The 24,149-nt window shown below is 43.4% G+C and overlaps 1 protein-coding gene across 1 annotated transcript in view; it reads left to right on the plus strand.

The window, feature by feature from the left end:
* The window catches only part of FNTB (farnesyltransferase, CAAX box, subunit beta), a 67,393-nt gene that overhangs the window by 31,816 nt on the left and 11,428 nt on the right, over positions 1-24,149 (plus strand). The window contains exons 5-9 of the mRNA XM_040477392.1: positions 5,784-5,930; positions 6,032-6,115; positions 11,804-11,890; positions 17,993-18,122; positions 20,997-21,129. Coding sequence (XP_040333326.1) covers positions 5,784-5,930; positions 6,032-6,115; positions 11,804-11,890; positions 17,993-18,122; positions 20,997-21,129 — 581 coding nt within the window. The remainder of the gene's footprint in view (positions 1-5,783; positions 5,931-6,031; positions 6,116-11,803; positions 11,891-17,992; positions 18,123-20,996; positions 21,130-24,149) is intronic.

Genomic DNA, 24,149 nt, shown 5'->3' on the forward strand with positions numbered 1-24,149 from the left:
TATATACACTTGGCAATAGTTATTTCTAGATGGTGAAGTTAAAGGTGAATTTTCTTCTGTTTTTTTTCCTAAGCCTATTTCCATGTTCTAAAACTTTATTTATTGTTTTTGTACTTAAAAGAATGTTTTAAAACTAAAAAGCTACTTTGTTCTAATTTCACGAACCAGTTGGTAGTGAATGACTTAAGAATTTCTGCTTTCACAGCTGCCTTAAAATCTTTACGTGTGGTTCTTCTGATTTAACAGACTTTTAAAGAATTACTTAGGCTTTCCAACAACAATGTATGTTGTTTCATGCCTAGCAGACAGTTCAGTCTAGGTCCAGATAATATCTGTTATCAACAGAGCCTAGTAGCTCTGACCTATAAGGAAATGAACTATTTTTAGTAAGATAGGAGAAATCTTAATGATTTCTGTAAAAATGCTGGGATTTTTAAAAGACTCTCTGATATCGGATGTATTTTGCACAGAGAAAGGAAATGCTTTGAAAATATGGTCAGCTTTCTGTCCCCTTCTTCTTCATATAACTATTAAGGTGCAGAGTTTAGCTCTGGAGTTTTATTATTTTCCTGCCCTTTTCTTTCCCCACTCTGCCACTTAATGCAGGTGACACGCACATACACACACATTTCTCTCTCCTATTTCGTTCACCTTTGCGCTTCTGTTTAGGGAACAAGATGGCAAACTGAGTTCCCTCTAGTGGACAAAATCACTTTCTCAGCTACTGTGACTGTTAAGAGAAGCCAGCAAGACCAGGTTTTTACTGCTGGTCTCAGATCTTTCAAAAACAACATATTCATAGGTAGGAACGTAGCTTGCCTCTCTAAGAGGTTGTATCCACAAATTGATATGTATGGTTACCTGAAATAAATTGATATTTTGGTACCAAACTAAGTACATTTGTTAATGATTTTAACGGAAGGAAGGAAGCGTCCTTTAATGAGAATCCCATGCTTCGTTATTGAAAAGTACCGTAACATAACACACAGAGTAAAGTGAAATCACAGGGAGACCGCTGCATTGTTGAAGTTAGTTTTCTAGCTTCTGTAAGATCTAAAAATTGTCTTTAACTTCATTGTTTGAAGACTTTTCTGCTTATAAAGTTTTTCCAAATGTTCATTAGTTTAAATTTTCGTGTGTCACTGTTTTGCTATTTCCCCTTCAAAAAGTTATTCGTAGCTGATCCCCTGAATAGCTCTTCAAATATTTTTCCTTTTAATTTTTAAATGTAATTTGTTGCCTTACCTTTCTGTGAAGATACCTTACCTCGTCCTCTGCGTTCTGGGCTTTTTTTGGCCAGGTGCTCCTGGGAGGAGGGCAGGGGTGCTCCCAGATTTCCTCCACAGGACAGTTCCCACAACGAACAGCCACACAGTCCAAAATATCAGAGTGCCAAGGTGGAGAAACTCTGCTCTACAATAACCAACTTTAGACTTGACCTTACCTCCAGAACAGCAGCTTCCAGAGGATGACTGTGCTTGATGGAGTCAGACAATGTGTCAGACTCCATGGGCGGCTCCCGCCTCCTGGAATCGGTGAGGAGCCTGTCACTTCCACCTGCTCACTGCTGTGCTCTGCTAGGGAAGGAGCTCTTCTCTCCCTCGTACTAAGCTGGAGTTGTTTTATGGTATGGAATTCAAAAGCCTTAGTACTAGAGGAAGCTGGATGTCCATGCATCCATCTTCTATTGGCATCTCTCCGCAGGCCGTCCTGCTCAAGGATGACCATTCCTTTCCCAAAGCTGTGATCTTTCTAACTTGTTCTCGGCCTTCAGTCTGTCCATGGTAACTTACTGTGGTGCTGAAGGTTTTCTTAAATCTTCTCTAAATTCTGCTGCTGCAAACTAGCTTCAGTGTTTGTTTCTCTACCAGAAAGTTTGCGTACCTACCCTTTGTATACCTGAGGTATTTTTTTAAACTTAAAAAAAATTTTTTTAGTATTTATTTTTGAGAGAGAGAGTGATACACACAGTGTGAGTGGGGGAGGGGCAGACTCAGAATCCAAAGCGGGCTCCAGGCTCTGAGCTGTCAGCGGAGAGCCCGATGTGGGGCTTGATCCCACAAGACTTGAGATCATGACCTAAGCCGAAGTCAGATGCTCAACCAACTGAGTCACCCAGGCGCTCCTGTATACCTGAGGTATTTTGCTGGGTAGCTTCCTCATGGTGGTGGTTGCCTGTAATATTAAGCCTTTTAATATTTGGCCATTTTTACAGTTATTTATTTATTTTGAGAGAGAGCACATGGAAGCAAGTGGGGGAGGGGCAGAGAGAGGGAGAGAGAGGATGCCAGCAGGCTGAGCGCTGACAGTGCAGAGCCTGATGCAGGCTCAAACTCACGAACCGTGAGATCATGACCTGAGCCAAAATCAAGAGTCGGACGCTTAACCAACTGAACCACCGAGGCACCTGTGTTTTTATAATTCTAACCTGAACCTCCTTTTAGTTGGAAAATGGAGGTTTGAGCCAAATACAGTTGTGACCAGCGCTGCGTTTATGATGCTCTTAAGTGTTGTCGTTTTTGTCCACAACTCATGGGTCCTAATCTCTGGTCCTCTTTCTCCTGTATTCCTAGTCCTTTCCCGTTGTATATTGATATGCCGTACTCCTCCCCACTCCTGCCATCCCTGAGTATGTTATTTATTACTTGTACTTGTTTCATTTGTTGTATTCTTATGTGCTTCTGATTTGTCTTATATCATTCCGGACTTTAATTCTCACCTTGGCGGTGTTTCTCTGCTCCTTTTGTATTATTTTGCTTGTTCTCTGTACACGTTTTGAGTACTTCATTCAAGTTGGTGACAGCAATGCCCATAATCTTCAGCCATCACCTGAAAGTCCGAGTAACTCCTTAGAAGTAAATCATTGATACTCTTGCTTTGAACTTGATCTTCTTACAGGTTTTACATACTTTTTAATAGTTGAATGATAGAGTGTTGGTGTTCAGGAGAACTTTCCACAACAATGGAAATGTCCTCTATTCTGTGGTAGCCACTAGGGACGTGTAGCTATTGAACAGTTGCAATGTGGCTTGTATGACTGAGGAGCTACACATTAAATCAGTTCTTAAACGTAATTAGATTTAAAATTTAAATAGCCTCACGTGGCTCGTCACTACCTATTGGACAGCACAGATCTTTCACATTGCTACCAAAAATGTGATTCCCCACACCAGTGGCATTGCCATCAACTGGGGCTTGCTGAAAGCACTGACTTTCTAGCCCATCCAGCCCTTCTGAGCCAGAACTGCAGTTCAGCAGGTTCTCAGGTGATTTCCATGTGCACTCAAGTTTGAGAGGCACTGATACTTGGCTGTACATTGGAGTCACATGGGAATTAAAAAAAAAAAACTGTGGCCACTTGGGTCTCACCCTCAGTGATCCTGATTTCATTGGTATTGGGTGTGACCTGGGCATTGGGTTTTAAAAAACATCCCCCAAGTGATTCTAATTGCTCAGCCAAGACTTGTGGTTCTCAAACTTTGTGTGTACACATGTCATCTGGGAATTTGGTGAAAATACAGAGGCCCAGGCTTGTTCCTGCTTCAAGAAGCCTGGGCCTCTCTTTTCTCTATTAGCTCTCCCATGTTTGTGATGCACACATTTTGGGTTTGGAAATCCCTAATATAAAAGATAGTTTCCCGCTTTGCTAGAACAAAATGCCTTGCTGACTTGAAAGAACACAGATCTGCTAGATCTTTTAGTCGTGTGACAAAATACTGCATAACGCATGCTCTTTACAAAGTCGACTGCTCTTCGTGTTTGCACCATGTCTCCTGCTTGTGAATTTTTTTTTTTTTTTTTTTTTTACTAGTTGGTGAATTTCTGGTCTCTAAGATAAGTTTTTCCTTCCCTTTTTGATAGTAGAAGTCTCATTCACATTTTGGTTTTCAGAGTTGCTGAGAACTCTGCTAATGACGGCTGGCAGCTTCATGGTCAGTTTGCCAGTTCCTTAAGGTGTTAGTTGGAAAGCCTCTGGAGCAGAATGTTCTGTAATATGGAAGCGTCTCAGAGTCCAGAAAAGCCCAGCCCTGCTCCCCAGCATAGCCCCACGGCCAGTCAGATGCCACATATCAGCTGAGGAAGGTTGGCATCGAGGAATGATTTAAAGGTGTCTGGTACATTCAGATCCCAGTTCATCAGACCTTAGGCTACAGGGTCTGGGATGTTGCATTTGGCAGGATTCTATCTTAGGAACTGGGAAAGAGAATGGGTAACTAGGTGACTCTTATCCTTTTCATTTTTTTAAATGTGCTCTTAAGTTTTATATCAACTAAAACCTTTTGTTTTTGTGATACAGAGAACTTTCTGCACGCTAGCGCAGCCAACCTTTGTCAGGACATGAGTTCATTAGCTATTTGTTTCCAGGAAACAGGATATGAATTGATGAAGGTTTGGAAAATATGTTAGGGACAAATTAATTTTCTCCATGAAAATTAATTGCTGTTGCAAATAGGCCACAGAACTGTCTTTCTTCTCTGATGATCAACTTCAGCTTCAGTCCTTGTGTTTCCTGTAGTAAAATTGCAGGTGCAGGTACAAGGGAATGAGTATTGTTTTTGAGACCCGGGAAAGCTTCAGGACCCCAGCAGCGAGTCAGCAGCATTTTTTATTGCCGTCGCTGCCAGATAATGGAAGGTCTGAAATCAAGTAATCAGATATGATGTGGAAAAGCAATAGTAAACTTGTGTCCTAGTGGAGACTCACTAGACTCTGTTTGGCCCCTCTGACTGCAGTAGATGAGAAAGAATAAGATGACGGAGTCCAAGAAAAGAAGGCTGCCTGAGCACTAGGGCACAGATTTCCAACGTGTTCTCTTAAATGGAGGCTTGTCCTAACAGGAAGCCAGTGAGCCCAGCTGAGCTGTGGGGAGAGAGCGTGATGACCAGGGCTTTCCTGGGGCACCCCTTCCTGGTGAACTTCAGAGGACCTCGGATAAATAGGGGCTCCCTTGGTTTGACCTAAGGCAAAAATGTAACTTCTGGGCAACCTGATGCCATGCTTGGAAGCAAACCCTCAATAAACAGTTTCCCTCAGTGAGGAAACTGGAGCTTCTGTAGATTAGTGTGAAAAATTCCCCAAAAGCCTACAGGCCAGGATGCATTTTTACCATATGAGTCAGCAGTGCCGCAGTTTGCCACATTTGGCATGAGCGTGACAGAAGCCCACTTCTGTTTCGCTCTCCTAACCATGGGGGCAGAATCCATGAAAAGCTGGTTTCTTGGTGGCGGTAGGAAGAAAAGTCAGAAGTCCCTGGGGCTTAGGGGCAATGGGAGTGAGAAGACATCTCTTTAAATATTCTGGGTAAGCCTTGGTGGTGTCTCTAGACCAGAATGGTTAGCATAGAAAGAAGTAGTTGGGCACCACCACAGTTTGGGCAAAATTCAAAGCCTGGGGGAGACCCCAAAGGCAAGGAGAAGGGGCTGGTTCCACAGATCCAGGGTGGTAAACTGAGTGAAAAGTATGGGAAGAATTTGGTCAAGAAGTATGAGACTTAATCCCAATCCCATGAAAGTCTATTTGTTTCTGCTTGACTTACATCCCTTGCTTTATGGTTAGACAGGTGCTTAAACACAAAACTCAGAAAGATGGGCATTCAAAATAGGGCAGAGAGGCCCTTTTCAAAGGTTAATTATATTCAATATGTGTTCAGGAAGTGGGAGGAGAGGTTTTTTTCCCTTTTGAGGGAAGGGGGGTACATTGGAAAAGGCATAGACTCTGGTGGAGTCTGGTGTTTTGAAATGAATGTTCTCTGACTTTGTTTTTCCCTTTGGCTGTATACCTAGCGTGTGTCAGTTCCTGGAGCTGTGTCAAAGTCCAGAAGGTGGCTTTGGAGGGGGCCCTGGCCAGTACCCACACCTTGCACCCACGTATGCAGCAGTCAACGCACTATGCATCATTGGCACCGAGGAAGCCTATGACGTCATTAACAGGTACAGCCAAAGCCAGCAGTGCCGGACCCCCAAAGGGTCCCTGCTTGCTGCTGCTGCACTGACCATTGCTGTCTCCTCCCTCTCCCCTATTTGTGTCTCAGAGAGAAGCTTCTTCAGTATTTGTACTCGTTGAAGCAACCTGATGGCTCTTTTCTCATGCACGTTGGAGGTGAGGTGGATGTGAGGTGAGTGGGGTTTTCCTCAGGCCACTGTGTCAGTAGATTCTAGATCTTCTCTGTCATTAGAGATGCCAAACGCAAGGAACAACATGGAAAAGCTGCTGCTTTGTCTCACAGAATGACGTAGAATGGCGTGTCAGTGACACAGCTCATAATCATTGCAAACATGACACAGATGTCCTCAGGTGTCACTGTCACTTGACCTCTTTTATGTAAGTGTCAGAATATAAGCAAGACAGGAACAAAATCAAATGCTTTTATTTTAAAAATCAAAAACATATTTCGTTGGTGTAAAATGACATACCATACATAATATATAATAACGGTATAGTGTAATACAATCTTTCACCTCTCTGGGATAGGAAGGGAGAAGGAAGCCCAGTAGGAACTTAGTAAATATTTTCTGAATGAATTTGATGAACTCGGGAGAATGTTTATCACCTGAATGAGAATTGCTTTGGGAGGTGCAAAAATTTTGGGGGGCCAGTAGAGTGCAGCGAAACAGAGTTTCAGTAACTGATTGGAACCAGTTGGCCCAAAATTATTATTTTACTCTAGAATTGTCCAACATACCCCACAAGAAGCTCACTCATCTGGTGGGAGATTGGTGAAGCATATGCGAAATTCACTGAGTCATTTCTCAAAGGCAGTGGATCACTGAGGTTTTATACCAAATCCTTAGAGAAATATGTGTTTTTGAGCTTTCTATAGCAAAGCCATCTTATTGCCTTATTTGTAAATGTGTTTAGCTTCTACACAAGTTGATTAATTTTCTGGGTTAACCATTGGTTCGAAAGTAAAGGGGGAGGAAAAAACATGTAATGTGTCTATTTGAACCTAAAATAAGTTCTTCACTGGAAAAACTGTTTCTTACAACACTTCCAACACCAAACAGGTGCTTTTTCCCTCATGTTAAATAATTCTAACATGAACTAACTAGATTTAACTCAAATTCCACAGGTTAAGGGCTCAGTCCCACAAGATCACCCCCACTTCAAATGCCAGTCACAAGTAGTGTGTCCCCAGGTTACCCACACTTCTGTCTGACTTAGCTGCAAATCAGAGGTTCCATGACCCCCTCTTCAGGTTCAATAATTTGCTAGGATGGCTCACAGTATGCAAGGAAGCACTTTACTTACTGGTTTATTACAAAGGATATTATAGAGGATACAAACGAACAGCCAGTTGAAGAGGTATATAGGGCAAGGTCGAGAAGGGTCCAAAGCGCAGGAACTTCTGTACCCGTGAGGCTGGGGTATGGCACCCTCCTGGCAGGTACATGGATGCATTCACCAACCTGGAAGCGTCCCCAAATACCTGCATTTATGGTTTTTATGGGAGTTTCATTGTGTAGACATGATTGATGAAATCATTGGCCATTGGTGATTAACTCAATCTGCAGCCCCTCTCGTCAGGGGGGCGATGATGCTGAAAGTTCCAACCCTCTGATGATGTGGTCAGTTACTTTGGCAGGCAGTCCATCCTCCAGGAATCACCTCATTAGCATAACTCAGGTGTGCTTGACCAGGCACAGAGCCCGATGCGGGGCTCGAACCCACAAACCGTGAGGTCATGACCTGAGCCAAAGTCAGATGCTCAGCCAACTGAGCCACCCAGATGCAGTTATTATGAATAACTGAAGACTCTCCTATCACCCCTGTCACTCAGGAAATTCCAAGAGTTTTAGGAGCTTTGTTCCAGGAATCTGGGAGAAAACCAGTATAGTAAAACCTTGGTTTGAGAGCATAATTCATTCCAGAAACATGCTTGTAATCCAAAGCATTTGTATGTCAAAGCGAATTTCAAGAACCATTGGCTCAGTTGTGATCCTGTGACATCTGGTGTCACGTACTACTTGTATTGCAAGACATCCCTCGTTTATCAAGTTAAAATTTATTAGACATGTTTGCTCGTCTTGCGGGAACACTCGCAGAAGAAGTTACTCGCAATCCAAGGTTTTACTGTGTATGTTTCTTATTATATCATAATATCCCAATATCTGTTGTAAACACAAACTGAAGCATATTTTTTTTTAATGTAAGAGTTTGAGCAAAAATCTATTCTTTTTTTTTTTTTTCAACGTTTATTTATTTTTGGGACAGAGAGAGACAGAGCATGAACGGGGGAGGGGCAGAGAGAGAGGGAGACACAGAATCGGAAACAGGCTCCAGGCTCTGAGCCATCAGCCCAGAGCCTGACGCGGGGCTCGAACTCACGGACCGCGAGATCGTGACCTGGCTGAAGTCGGACGCTTAACCGACTGCGCCACCCAGGCGCCCCGAGCAAAAATCTATTCTAATCAGGCAGCATGTAATCTAGCAGATAGAAATGTACTCTGCGGACCTATACAAAATGAGAGATTTTTATAGGCAGAAAGGAGTGGGAAAAGGAAGTTATATGAGGCAAAAAAAGTGGGCCAGTTATTGCAAGGTTACTTTTCTTTAGGAGGCAGCAGGGTTCTGTCAGGCCAGTGACCTAAGTAGTGCTCATCAGGTGATTCCTGATTGGCTGGTTTAAGATTTCATTTCTGGGGAACTGAAACTGATTAAGATGTGGAGTTCAGCATAAGTGACTTCCTTTGGGACCTGTTGTCTTGTGTTTTTAAACCCTGAAAATGCCAACAAAGCCAATATAACTAATGAAGAAAAACAGTATTCAGTTGACTCTTTTTTAAAAATTTTTTAATGTTTATTTTATTTTTGAGAGAGAGAGAGAGACAGTGTGAGCAGGGAAGGGGCAGAGAGAGAGAGGAGACACAGACCTGGAAGCAGGCCCCAGGCTCCCAGCTGTCAGCACAGAGCCTGACACAGGTGTCGAACCCACGAACCGTGAGATCATGACCTGAGCCAAAGTCAGATGCTCAGCCAACTGAGCCACCCAGGCACCCTTTAATTGACTCTTCCTTAAGGAAAAAGCTAAAAGTTGTCTCACCCCCGCAACCAAAAGACACTACATTTTCATTTCTGTTCTACAGATGGTACAACTGAGTGTGCACAGTCTCGAAATTTAGCTTTTTTAAAATTTCTGAAATTATTAGACAAAAGCAAGATTGCTTTGGCATTATATCACATACCTTTTCAGATACAATTATTTTCTAATTTCGTTGTTCTAGCTCCAGTTTTTTCTGTGTTCTTATTTATATCTGCTAGACAAATGCTCGGAAACTTCTCCACTAGAATCGATCTGTGCCATCAAGGAACCCTGTACCTACGCTCTTCCAGTAATATGCTCTGTTCCAGCCATGCTCTCCACTTGCGTAGACTCAGAGATGTGAACGCTTCTGTGCTTTGCTTGGTTCCTAGTACCCCAATTCCCATCATTTCTTGCTTGTTATTTAATTGTCCTTTGCCTAAAAGTGTCAGCCAGGACTCCAGAGTGCTTGTTGACTGGGTTTGACTTGGAGAGAAGCAGCAGTGATGGGCATCTGGAGGCTAGCATGTCTTATCCTGGCTTAGACAGAGGAGTCTCTTGATCTTTCCTGTCTGTCACAGCTCCTAATAGTGTCTGGGATGAGCTTATTCAAGTGTTTATGGCACTGGAGGGCTGTCGATAATCAGATTGTAGTGAACTCCTAGCAAGTACGATTTTTTCCCGGTTCTTAAGAAAGGAGTAATTATTTATTACTGCCCTCCTAATCCAGGTTTTATAACTTGGAACATTCTTTGAGGATAGTAGGGAGACAGGGACCCAGCATTTGCAGAAGTTGAGGTGACAGGGAGTGTGTTCAAGAGTGTGTTCGAGAAAGCAGTTTAGTGTTGCTGAAGTACAGAAGGCATGGGGGGCAGTAGAAGTGAGGCTGGAAGAACAGGCTGGGACCAGACTGAGGGGTCCTGGGATCTCCTTAAGAGCTAGGGAGTTTATTTTAAGAGCAGTGGAAAGCCACGGACTAGGTTTAAGTAGGGAGTGACTTGATCTGGTTTTGTATTTTATGACAACTTCTCCAGTTGCAGTGAAGAGATTGTGGTGTTTTAGTAAAAGTCCTCCGGTTTCAGGGCTGGATGGAGAAAGACCAGGCAGGAGATTGATCCAGGTAATGGTGGCTTGGATTTGGGGGACAGCAGAGCATATGGAGAGGAGTGGACAAATTTGAGAGATGTGATGAGCAGATGGGTGGAGAGAGGAAGAAACTGCATGAAAAAGGTGTGTTTGTTCCCTCCCCTTTTCAGTGGGGGACTTGTGGCTGCTGGCTTCACATCTCAGTTCTTCCCTTTGTGAGAAGGAAACTACTTTGTTGGCCACCTCCCTACCTCAGAGGTTCCATTAGGGGTCAGGAGCAAATGCTGTGAAACCCCTCTGAGAGGCTGAAACGCTGAAAGAAATTAGCTCAGGCCTCTGAAGTTAGCTTATGGCAGATGAGAACATTTGGCATGGGGGACTCTGGTGTGCTTCTGAGGCCTGCCGGGGTAACTCAGCCTCTGCTGTGCTGTGGCCAGCATGAGCGGGCTGATAAAGATGCTAGTCGCACAATAGGGCTTGCAGCTTCTGCAGAGATTTCTTTTTGGAATACCTCTGTAAGTTCGGCTTAGGAGCGTGTCCATATTGAACAATAACGGACATTAGACCCTTCTCTTTCCTTCCTTTTGTATTCCTTAGGAGCCCTTAGAAACAGGATCTGTATGCAGAATTAAAACAAACAGTTGTCTTCAGTGTAAAATGGAGCTGAGATGCTGGACATTGGAAAAGGGCATAGAAGGGAAGAAAAGACAGTTTGTAGCTATATTCGATAGTAGACGGAGAAGCTGAAATAAGATGTGTCCTGGGAAGAATTAGGGCTGGCAGGGCAGAGTGGCAAGAATTATTCCAAATCAAGTAGGATAACATTAAAAAAAAAAAAAAAAAAAAAAAAAGACGTTCTCTTTCTTTTTCTTTTTAAAATTTTTAACATTTATTTATTATTGAGAGACAGAGAGAGACAGACCGTGAGCAGGGGAGGGGCAGAGAGAGAGAGAGGGAGACACAGAATCTGAAGCAGCTACAGGCTCCGAGCTGTCAGCACAGAGCCTGATGCGGGGCTCGAACTCACGAACCGTGAGATCATGGCCTGAGCCGAAGTTGGACGCTTAACCGACGGAGCCACCCAGGCGCCCCTCTTTCTTTTTCATTTAAAAATGTGTGTGTGTATCTGTACTGGTGTCTGTACTGCTTGAAATCAAAGCGCTTCTCTCCCTTTAAAGGCCTAAGGAAAGTATCTGAGTGGACTCATCTGTTTCTGGCCATTAGGGTTTGGTGCCCTGCTTTGGAGTGTCTGTTGCAGAAAAAATATATAGTTAACCTTTAATGTGTCCATGCTATAAACAGAAATCCTGGATCTAAAACATGACAGACATCTCAATAAATGAGCGTATCAGAAATACTTGAATGACACCGTGGAAGTTTGGGAACCATTGGAGGTCTTTGAAAGAGCTAAATTCACTTTGGCTACTATTTCCTCTGATGTAGATTTGACCATGTGGAGGTAGGGAGACTAGAATGTCATGTTCTTTCACTGAAGCCACGCTGTGAGCAGCCCTATCCAAATAGAATGTCACACCTCTCAGTTGGAGACCCAGGAGGACTGACTGTGTGCCAAGAGTGAGGACAGGAGGTGGTTACAGTTTACCAAGCAGAGGGCAACCCGCCTGAGAAGCTCCATGAACCTTATTTCATCCCTTTCTTAAAGGCTCACGTTGTCCCCGTGTGTTTCCATCCTAACAGAAGTGCATACTGTGCTGCTTCCGTGGCTTCTCTGACCAACATCATCACCCCAGATCTCTTTGAGGGCACCGCCGAATGGATAGCGAGGTGAGAGATGCTGGGGTCTGTCCTGGCCTCTTAGAAAGCAGGTGGTCAAGATTCTGAAAAAGCAAAGAAAGTGGAAAAAGGAATGGAAGGGAATATAAAATGACAGGAGATGGATTAGGGTTGTAGGATTGTGCATTTCAAACATACAGTAAAAGTTTCCTTTTTTCCGAACTTTCTTCGGAAAAAAGTGTTGTGTAATTGTATGGATTGGCAAGGCTCAAAACCTTGGGCGAGCAGTATTTGTGGGCATCTAAGTGGATTTAACCAGTTTGGGGAGGATTTCGGTAATAAGATGCCCTTGCTGATGCCCCAGCAATCCCACTTCTACAGAAACTCACACATATGCATGAAAGACACAAACATATGACGTGGTTGTAATAGCAGAAACCCAGGAACTGGTTAAATGTTCATAAGCACGAGATGGAGAAGTAAAGTGTGGTAGGGTCACATGGCAGTATAAATTGGTTAAAATGAACAAAGCAGAGCTACATGCATCAATGTGGATAAATCCCCAAAACAACACTGAGTTAAAATAAAGGATGTTAAAACATGCGGATTAGCACATTTATTTAAAATTTGAAAACATGCACAATAATTCTATATTGTTTATGGAAAGAATCACATGTGGTAATATAAAAACATGCCTGGGAAGAATAAACACCAAATTCAGGATGGTGGTTACTTCTGGGGGGAGAGCAGAGGACATGAAATCAAGAGAAGTTTACACATCTCCGCAGGAGACTTCAGCTGTATCTGTAATGGTTTATTTCTTTAAAATAAAAGAAAGATTTGAAGCACATATGGCTAAGTTAAAGCTAGGTGTTAGATGCATGGATGTTCTATATATTTGCTAGACTTTCCTAGATGCTTCAAATATTTTATAATTTAAAAGCAAGTAAGGAAAATGTATAGTATATGTAAAATATGTAAAATATGTAAAATATGTAAAATATGTAAAATAGTAAATGTAAAATATATGTACTTGATATCCAGGCTGTATTATTTTGTCTTTTACATGTTTATTCTTATCAAAGTAGTACCTATTACTGTGAAAATATAGTTTGCAGGTAAAATGTGATCAGATTTACTGTCTTACATCATTTTTATTTTCCTGGAATTAATCATTACCTCTTTTTTTTAAATGTATAGATCATGGACTTATTCCCAGATTTTCTGCCAGAGCTATAAAGTTACTCTCAATGCAAACACTTTCAGTGATGTATCAGTTCTGTGTGTGTGTGTGTGTGTATGTGTGTGTGTGTGTGTGTGTGTGTGTGTGTGTGTGTGTGTGTGTTTTCTGAGTTATCCTTCCTGGAGCCCCCTGCTCTCCTGCTTCAGTCTGGACAGATTGCTCTCAGCTTGCTGCACAGCAGGCATCCAGAAGCTTCCTTTCAGCATGAAATTCACTTCACTTCTCTCCTTTGTTGAAGCCCCTGTCCTCTTTTTTCTTGGCTTACTTACTCATTTTAATGAAGCACATACTCTAGTAGATTCCAAAAGAGAGCACTTGGGAGATGAATTTTTAAGATTATGCATTATTTTAAGATTAAGATTATTTATTCTACTCTCACACTTGATTGATAGTTTATTTGGTGAGAGATTTCTAAATTGGAAACTATAAATTGACATCCTTCAGAATTTTTTAGCGTTGCTCCATTATCTTCTGGCTTCCAGTGTCATTGTTAAAAAGGCTGATGATACTAATAACCAACATCTGCTGAAGACCTGATATGTAATACTCACTAGTAAGGTAGCTAGAGATTGGTAAGGTAGTTTAGAGATTGAGAGTATAGGCTTTTGAGCTAACCTGCGTGGATTTGTTTCTTTTTTATGCTTTCTGTTTCTCAGTTAAGATGTCCCATCTTTTTATTCTTTATAAGTATATATTTTTTTTCCTACTTCCCTGAGGTAAATATATAGTTATAACATCCGCTTTAAAATTCTTGTGTGGTAATTTCAGCATCTGGGTATCTTGGAGTTGGCATGTCCCATTTCCCTGATTATGCATATGTCAAGTAATTTTAGGGTTGTGTTTTGGACATTATGATGTTACATTATAGAGACTGGATTCTGTTAGATTGCTCTAAAGAGTGTTGTTTTTGTTTAAGCAGGCAATCAACTCGGTTAGATGCAAACTGTGAATTGTCACACCTGCACTGGGCTGTGGTTCAGCTCTTTGATCAGTTCTTGGGTCAGAAGCTGCTCTCATTTTGCCCAGCACCTGTGTGATTGGGAGTCACGTAGAAACTTCGTTGAAGTTTAAACATGGAATTAGGAGTTTTCCTTCTCTGGCTCTTTCTGGTACTCCTCCTTAGTTTCTTTCAGCCTGGTTCTTCTTATCAGAAAAGTGGTGGGCTTTCCATTAGTTTTGGCTGCCTTCCACTGACCCCTCTGACCTGCTGCTGCCACCACTGGGGCCCACAGCCATCCTCAGGGCAAACTGGGAAGCAAAAAATAGGGGAGGGGGAGGGAAGGGAAGAGACTGCCTGCCTGGTGTTGTCTGCTCCAACTTTTAAATCCCCACCAGAATCTGCCTGCCTTTTGTCAGTCTGCTGAGCCCTCAGGAATTGTTTCTGTGTATTGTGTCCAGAGCTTGTAGCTGTTATTTGCAGGAGGAGAAAACTCTGGGTTTGAATCCCAGTCTCGTGATTTACTAGCTTTGTGCCTTGGACAAATTATTTCACTTCTCCATGTCATGGTTTCCTTAAATGTCAAATGGTGGGATATTGAATTTGATATTAAGCTGAATTACAAGAAATTTAGGTGACCAAAATCTGTTATGGTAACCACTGTGCTTTACTGCCTCCCAGTGCCATTGTGTTCCCAATCCGTTGTATGTTTTGGTTTTGTTTCTCTTTTTCTCTTTCCCACCTTATCCCCCTCCCTAGAAGTTGTTGGAATCTGTATTCTTGAAGTTTGGAAACTTCAGGCTGATGAACCATGATACGGATTTTTTTTTTTCTTCATTTTTTGGGTACTCAGTATGTATCTTCAATCTGGAATTGCAAATACTTTAGTTCCAGAATCTTTATTATACAATATGATTTCTTTGATAATTTCTTTCCCTCTATTTTCAGTGTTTGCTCATTTTATAACCTCCTAGCAGTAGGATTAGTCTTCTAATTTTTCACAATTTTTTGCCTATTTTTTAACCCTTAATCTTTCTTACTGTACTTTCTGGGAGAGTCCCTTACCTTTTATTTTCTAATCCTTCTGTTGAGTTTTTATTTCTGCCATTCTATTTTAAAATTTCCAGAGCTTATTTTGTCCTCGTTTATAAAAGGAATACTTCTTTTTTACATATTTTCCTGTTCTTGTTTCAGGCACATTTTATTCTTAAAGTGTTTTTATTTCATATAATATTTTATCTAAAGATACAATTTTAAAAAGTTTCCTTCTGTTCCCTACGTTATTTCTCCAACGTATTTTTGTTCATCTGTTTTGGTCTCTCTCTTCCATATTAGAGACTTTGTTGAAATGTCTCATATTCATATTTGGAAGCCAAGGGCTAAAAAGCTGATGGGGAGCTACATGTGCCAGAGTAGGCTAGGTTCAGCCTTTCACCCCATTGGGTTTTTCTCTTGGGCTTATCAGCTTCCCTTGAGAAGGATCTTCCAGATTTCTGGTTGGGGTATGAGGTTGGCAGCCAGCTTTGTAAACTAGTAGGAGGAAAAGGGGTAGGGGGTGTTTGTGCTCAGATTATAGATTCTCCCTTAATCCCCTGCTCAGTGTGGTGCCTCCTTCCTGCTCTGCTGTGCTGGACATCCTGGAGTTCAGATCCTCTTGATTAAACTCCTGAAACTTCCTGTCCTCTGCTGCATACCCAGAGGTCTCATTGATTCCTATATACACATGCAACCAATTAACTTGTTTCCAACTCATCCCACTTCTTGAGGCATCGTGGTGCCTCTAGTTCCTGGGCCTTGCACTGGAGCATGTTGTCTTGCTTTCTGTTGCCTCCTATCCCCGGGCTGGTTTAGGTTTCTCTAATCTGTTAAGTCCGTTAGTTCTTATCTTTCCCCTTTTCTGGCTTTCGAAATTTTGTTATTTCCTGTCTGTATTCATATCTTCTCCTATGCTCTTTACCCTTGTAGGTTTATCCCTTTTTAAATTCTTTTCATTTTATTGGGCTTGTGCTCAGTCTGTTAGGGTTAGCTAGAAGACATTCCCAAAGAATTTTACTAAAATTACTAATTTACAATTATTAAAATTGCTCCCACGTATAAAAGGGAGGGAAAGCAGAATGTAAATCACGCGTGTGTGCGTGTGTGTGCGTGTGTGTGTGTGTGTGTGTGTGTGTGGAGAGAGAGAGAGAGAGAGAGGAGGAGACAAACTGACAGTGGTCACTGCTGGTGAGAGGGACTAGGAAGCCAGCTTGGGCAGGAGATTTACTTTTCATTATTTACTTGTTAACACTATCTGTTTGGTTTTTTTTATTAAAAAAATTTTTTTTAAAGGTAAGTTCAGAAAAGTTAAGAAAAAGGAAAATGTTAAGAGGTGCCCATCAGACTTTTCAAACTTGACTGTTCCTCTGCTCCACATAGCCAAATGTGTTGGAAGGAAAACTCGCCACTTAGGCAGCAGCAGGGTCACGGGATGGAGGTGCTAAAGAATCTGTACAGGGGGTGGTAGCAAGTTTTTGACTTGGCGCCCTGCTCTGTGATGTCCCTGGGCCTGCGGACTGCTCTGAAAAAGGCCTGTGAGTTCCCAAGATGCAAGGCCTCCAGGGAGAGGTGCCTGAAAGACAGGCGGTATCATTGCTTGTTTTCTCTACCATCCGGAGGTTCTGCCGGCTCTTGGATCATGTGCCCATCCACCTGTGCACCTATACCGCGGTTGGGATTGTGAGGCAGACACACCTGTAGAGTGTGTACATATTCGGAGGTCATCAGAAGTAAAGTCCTACACTGTCATATGAATATATACTAAGAAAAAATGTCTTTATTACACAGAAAAGCATATTTACTAAAGATGAGCAAAAAGAATAAAATCTAAGCCACTTGTAATCCACCATCAACCACTCCTTTGGTGTATGTCTTTCTAGAATTCTGGGAAAATTATACAGTACCTTACCATTTTGTAACTTTTTTTTGATTTGGAACATCTTTAAATATCCTTCGTAGCATTATTTTATTTCATTTTATTTTACTTTAATGTTTTTTATTTACTTTTGAGACAGAGACAGAGTGCAAGTGTGGGAGGGGCAGAGAGAGAGAGAGGGAGACATAGAATCTGAAGCAGGCTCCAGGCTCTGAACTGTCAGCACAGAGCCTGATGTGGGGCTCGAACCCATGAACCGTGAGATCATGACCTGAGCCAAAGTAGGGCGCTTAACCAACCGAGCCACCCAGGCGCCCCCATAGCATCATTTTAAATGTGTAGTTTTCCATAGTACAGATAGGCCATAATTTATATAACCAGTCCCTTACTGTTGAGTTCCTGAGTTATTTCTCATATTTCACTGTTATATTATAATCTTATCTTTGAACACATTTTAACTTATTTCCTAGGATGAATTCCTAGAAATGACCCTATATTGCTGGTCGCAAGATGAGGTGTGTTTTTATGACTAGAGAATACACTATTGATATATAGTCTAACCCCCAAAATAATAATTGTTATAATAGTAAATGAGTAATTTGAATATATAGGAGGTTATAATTTAAAAAATAAGTTTACTTCGATAGTAATAAAGTTTTATATGTTTATTATAGCAAGCTTTTGAAAATACGGAAGAATAAGGAGAAAAAATACCAGCAATAGACCTGCCCTAAATAGCAATTATTTTTCATTTTTATTCTAACCTGTGGTTGTCATACTGTATGTATGATTTTATTACTTTTTTCCTAAAAGATTTGAGGTACTGTGCATAAGTAGACTGTTTCTCTGAGTCCCCCCCCCCCTTTTTTTGGAGGAAAAGGCATTTCCAAAAGTTAATTAGCTGGCATCTTTCCATTCATAGTTGTGATGGTTCATGTCATTATCTGAATAAACTCATTCTTTGCCAACCTGGGTGGTTCTGCACTTGTGCCCACCCACTCTACCCGGCCACTCATTGGTTGACACCTACCGCTCAACCTGCTCTTCTCCATCTCCTCCCAGGTGTCAGAATTGGGAAGGTGGAATTGGTGGGGTTCCAGGGATGGAAGCGCACGGTGGCTACACTTTCTGCGGCCTGGCCGCACTGGTCATCCTCAAAAAGGAACGCTCCTTGAACTTGAAGAGCCTATTGGTAAGTGTCTGTTGACTCCTCTTCTTCTCAGGCCCCAGGCTGCTGGTGATGTGACTGGTCAGACTCACAGTGCTTTGGGACTGTTTGGCTGTGGGAAGGACCAACAGAGTTCCTGCTCTGAGCCCACGAACTGAATGACCCGTAATGAAGCTTTTCAACGTAATTGCTGGGGCGCTCAGCACTGGTCGGAGAAAGTGGGAGGAGTGGGCGTCTGCCTGGGTCTTGGCTCCTTTCTTCCTGCCTTTCCATCTTTCCTGATCTGAACTTTCTATAGTATATTAGGCCAGCTCCACAGTCTTCCTGAGTCCCTCAAACATCTGCAATGAGGCAGAGTACCTGCCTCCTGCTTCCGAGACTGTAGCTTCAGTCTCTTAAATTTGGAGGTCATCATGTATCTTAGAAGGAATCTGCTAAGAGAAAAAATCATGAGAAGTGCTCTCAGGCCTTTTGAAGCCAAGCTGTCATTACCAGCTGCAATATGTGAACATTTAGTAACTACATTCAAATGAGCTGGGCAGAGCACAGTGGTTGCATCGAGCAGGTAGCCTTAGGCATTTATGTCTGGACTTTAAGCTCCTGATAGATATCGAGAAGGAAAGCTGACTGCATTCTGATTCACTAGATAATTCTTAAATTATCATCAGAGGCCTAGTGTACAAACATACACGCATGCAGTGCCGCCGAGACGTCTTTTGGGAAGCATTTACTCCCAACCATGACCTCAAAGCAAACCAGCTGCAGTGGACATTCATCTCCTCTCCCCAAGCTCAGATGTCAGCTGCTCATCATAGGAACTGTCATGAGACCCATCATGAGCTTCCAAGAAAGTTTCTGTTAGACTCTTTGGATATACGACCAGTAGTATTTTGTCCTTATCCGCAGGATGCCTCCTATAGCATACTTTCCTTGAAGGTTCATGCTGAAATGGCCAGCTAGACATTTAAGAGTCTGATTACCAATAAGGCATGAAATTGAAAAGCCCCATTTCCTGGGAAGAAATAAGCAATATAACCAGCAGAAGGCTCGGTTACAATGGCAACACTCTAGATTTGAGCCTTGTCTCTCCCACTTCCACGCGACCTTAGGAAATTTGTCCATTTTAACTTCAATTTCCTTTGTCCTCTGTAAGGTAGAGATAACAGTTCTTTGAAGGTTAAAGGAGGGGTTAGAACTCTGGACTCTGAAGGTTAAAGGAGATAACATATAGTAGGTGCTCAATAAATGCCAGTGTCCTTCTTACCCAAACCACTCCGTCCCCTCCTTTTGCTTTGAGAGAACTAGGACCCATATCTGAAGGATTTTATGAATTCATATGGCTGAAGGAAACAGAGTAAACCCATGGGCTTAGACACTGGAAAAAATTATGTAGTCCAGCTTAAAAACTCTTAGTCTGGGCAAAAAAACAAAAACCAAAAACCTTTGGGGCACCTGGGTGGCTCAGTCGGTTGAGCATCTGACTTTGGCTCAGGTCATGATCTCACTGCTCATGGATTCGAGCCCCGCATCAGGCTCTGTGTGCTGACAGCTCAGAGCCTGAAGCCTGCTTTGGATTCTGTGTCTTCCTCTGACCCTCCCCTACTTGTGCTGTGTGTGTGTGTGTCTCTCTCTCTCAAAAACAAACAAACAAACAAACAAACAAATAAATAAATAAATAAATTTTAAAAAATATTAAAAAAGAACACCTTAGTCTGTGGTGTAAGTGAAAATGAAGAATGGACTCCCCACTGTAGTACCTGTTTTCTCTTTTCTTGAGTGATGCTTCACTGCTTTCATTAAATGGCATCATCCCTAAAGCACTGGCTCATTTAAGACTCACTGGTGATTTATTAGTGCCTACACCTGCAGTGTAGTTTTTTTTTTTTATGTCTTTCTTCTAAGAATTTGGGATTTGACTCTTATGGGTGAGTATGGCCTTGAACAGGGATATAATCTAAACTCCACACTTGGTAACTTAAAGACATCCCCTCCCCCTTCCAAAAAGGGTCCTCGGTAGCTCCTTTCAGGAACTCAGTCAAGTAAGAACCTAGGGGTGGGGGGAGGGGGAGACATCCTACTCTGCACCTTTCCGTTGTGAAAGCCCGTGGCTGGTGTCTGGAACTGCCTGGGAGGGAAATGGAGATGTCATTATCTTCTCAGCCAGTGGGTTCTGCTCGCTTCTGGAGGACGAAACCCCTGGCTATCTTGATCTTGGTAGCAGAGTGTGTTTAGAAAACTTGGAGATAAGCAGGGATGGGCAGCAGCATCATGTGTGACTGCAGAGTGACATCAAGAACCATCTTACAAGTTCAGAGTAAAAGATTGTCTTCTGTTAGCCAACCAGGTTTCCCTGGAGACGCAGAGAGGCTAGAGCTGACAGAGCCGTCCTTGGCGGTTAGGATAATGGCTTCTGCTTCTGGTCCTGCAAGTAACTTGCTAAGAAACCTTGGATGAATTTCTTCAGGTGCCAAGTCAAAGTCAGGAACAGTTTGAGATCATCCACTGAGACACAGCACACAATTCCATTTATCTGCTTTTAATAAACCTCCCTGAGAAGGGAAAGTGGTTAGAAATGAGCCACTTGCCTTCAATTTCCTCGCTAAGCCTTGTTTATTGAGAGACATTTGCAGGTCTCCTTATAGGCCAACTTGATGTCTTTATTCTGTCAGCATCAGAACCCATTTGAAACCCGGGAAAAGGTGGTTAGTTGTCCATTGGGCACGAAGCAGAGATCAGTACTGGCCGCCCTGCCAAGAGTCCAGCTTAGATGGTCCAGTCCGCATCCGCGGCAGTGAGGGGAAGGAAGGAACAGCCCCAGGACTAGAATTCCAGTGCCAAGAAGCCCAGAGATGGGAACTTGGCCTACACCCGCCTTTCCCTTCTCTGTCTCATTCTCAGCAATGGGTGACAAGCCGGCAGATGCGGTTCGAAGGTGGATTTCAGGGCCGCTGCAACAAGCTGGTGGACGGCTGCTACTCCTTCTGGCAGGCGGGGCTGCTGCCCCTGCTGCACCGCGCACTGCATGCTCAAGGTGAGCCCGGGGAGCTGCTGGCAGGGGCTGGGTGACTTCCCCTGGCTGCTAGCCCAAGTCAGGAAGCCAGAGTGTTTGTCTGTCTGTCCTGGATTTTGAGTGCCCTGTGTGAACCGCACCCCCCCCCCCCGCCCCCCGCCATGTCTCCTGCACGCACATGCAGACTAGGCTTTAATTCCAGTGGTTTAGTTGAGTCACAGTTGCTGCTGCAAACTGTCTGTGGCTAGGAGGAGGTAGGTGCGTGTCCGGGCCCCAGGGTGACTGCCACCTCAGCTGGGTGTGAAGCCACAGTTTCCAATGCAGCGTCCCACATCGGTCATATCGGAACTGAAAACCCACACTGTGTGCGTCGCGGTCACAACAGTGACTGAGAAGGCGATGGCACAAAGGGGCAGAGAGGCAGAACCCCAGGAGAAAAGATCCACCAGGTCTGACTGGCTTTGTAGTTGCTGCCGTGAGCACTGTTGTATTTTAAATTCATTGAAGAATCCTAAATGCAAGTCTGTTCCACCCATACCACTGGAGTGGAGAGACCTGGGTTCGTTTCTCTGGAGTCGCAGATCGGAAGGCAAAACCAAAGCAGTTAGACAGCAAGCACAACTTCGGGGAGCCATCCTTTATTTGATCATTTGAAATCTCAGGTCGCCCGCTGACTCCTGAACCATCTTTCTTATTTATTTTATGTGAGAGCAGCGTGTCTCTGAGGAAACTGGTGGGGGGAGGGGAAGTCATGGCTGTCCCGCTGGGTGCTGATGTGTTCTTGGAGTGAGACCCCTTGGCCCAGAGGGAAGGTTTTCTTTGGACTTAATAATTGGGTAATTAATTGCTCAAATGTGGAAGATGAGATTCTTTCCTATTGTCTGGCCCCCTGACCCATGCTTTTCTTCCTTCTTTGGCTGTTCTTTCTGAGCGCCTTTCTTTAGTCTCTTTGTTTCATCTGAGTTGTGGCCACTTTGGATGCTGAATTGAAGTAAACGCAGTCTCGGCCCTGTCTTCCCATTCTTTCTTTTTTTAATTTATTTTTTACTTTTTTAATCTTTATTTTTGGGAGAAAGAGAGAGACATTGCAATCTTTATTTCTGAGAGAGAGAGACAGTGTGAGCAGGGGAGGAACAGAGAGAGAGGGAGACACAGAACCCAAAGCAGGCTCCAGGCTCTGAGCTGTCAGCACAGAGCCCAGTGCAGGGCTCGAACTCATGAGCTGTGAGATCATGACCCAAGCTAAAGCCAGACACTTAATGGAATGAGCCACCCAGGTGCCTCCCATTCTTTCTTTTTTTTTTTTTTAATGTTTATTTTATTTTTGAGAGAGCATGAGTAGGAGAGGGGCAGAGAGAGAGGGAGACAGAGGATACGAAGCAGGCTCTGCACTAATAGCAGAGAGCCCAATGAGGACTCGAACCCATAAACCGTGAGATCATGTCCTGAGCCTGAGCCAGAGTCGGATCCTTAACCAACTGAGCTACCCAAGCGCCCCCTTGGCTTCCCATTCTGCCGGTCTCAGTCTGTCCTGAGATTCCTTGCCTTGGGCCCCTGGGCTTAGGGTCTCAGGGCTTTAGGATAGATCATCCCCCTGACTCTGGAGCCTGCACGGTCTCTGGCTTGACCACTATGATTGGGAGGTCAAGAATTCCCTGAAACTTCAGTGTTTTCAAAGCAAAAATAACTTAGGGTTTTAGTGATTTCTTTATTTGAAACTAGTGAGGTCAAGCCCTTGGTAAAATGGTCAGCCTTTCACAAACCTGTCCCTGGCAGGGATGAGATGCCAGGAAAATCCAGGAGAGCTGTGAGAAGAGTGCTCCCTGCCAGCATCTTCAGAGGGGCCCCAACTGACATTCTGTTTATTGTAGCACAGGTCCTGGAGGAAATGATATTCAGAGCTTTGCCTGTGGAAAGTGCTGCCTGTGAATCGTGGACCTTGCAGCTTTTGTCAGGGCCCAGGAGAAGGCCTGTGTTGGGCTTGAAGCTCACCCACTTCTCAGCAGCAGTGGGAAGGGAAGGGCAGTGTCTTGAGTGGTGGGCAGAATACTGACGTTGGGAGTCGCAAGGAGACGATGTGTGCGAAGATTTTTGTAATACACTGTGATCAAAGGTTTCAAAGCAGTCTGTATATAATTCCATTTTTAGCGAAGAGTTGAATCCAAAAAATTACGAGAAGGCACCTGGACTGTGAAGCGACACGCAATATTTGTTTTCTTTCTTTTTTTATGTGTATTTTCTGATTTTCTACAATTAATTTGCATAAAGAAAAAGAAAGATAAAATTCTTTAATAAAAGAAGAGAAATTCTATAAACAAAACAAGTAGCAAGGTAGGACAAATTATTTGTGACAAATGACAAAGGGCTAAATTTCTTTAAGTTGAGAGGCTCCTAAATCACTAAGAAACAGATGAACAGGGGCGCCTGGGTGGCGCAGTCGGTTAAGCGTCCGACTTCAGCCAGGTCACGATCTCGCAGTCCGTGAGTTCGAGCCCCGCGTCGGGCTCTGGGCTGATGGCTCAGAGCCTGGAGCCTGTTTCCGATTCTGTGTCTCCCTCTCTCTCTGCCCTTCCCCCGTTCATGCTCTGTCTCTCTCTGTCCCAAAAATAAATAAACGTTGAAAAAAAAAATTTAAAAAAGAAACAGATGAACAGCCCCACTGAAAACCAGGCAGAGGATCTGAACGGGCAGATTCCGGACGGGCAGGAAAGAGCTACTACTTGTGTTACCCCCTCTATGACCACCGCTCCTCCCGGCCGCTGAGGCTTGCCAAGCACTCCGCCTCAGCCAGGGACTGAACGGAGTCCTCCACGGGTGTTTTCTCACTTGATCCTCTGAGCAATGCTGTGATAGGTGCTGTTGTTATCCCCATCTTACAGATGAGGAAACAAAGACCAGCAAGGGTGAGCAACTTGCCTTATAATGCCCGATCGCCACCTACGCCTCCGTCAGAACCTTGCTTCTAACCAGCACAGGCGGCATGCATGAAACGAAAAGATGGCAGTGAAAGAAATGTGAATAGAATCAGTGGGGCACTGGTC

Source organism: Herpailurus yagouaroundi, unplaced genomic scaffold (assembly GCF_014898765.1).
Source record: "Herpailurus yagouaroundi ecotype Mexico unplaced genomic scaffold, PumYag 141, whole genome shotgun sequence".
NCBI classification, from domain to species: domain Eukaryota; kingdom Metazoa; phylum Chordata; class Mammalia; order Carnivora; family Felidae; genus Herpailurus; species Herpailurus yagouaroundi.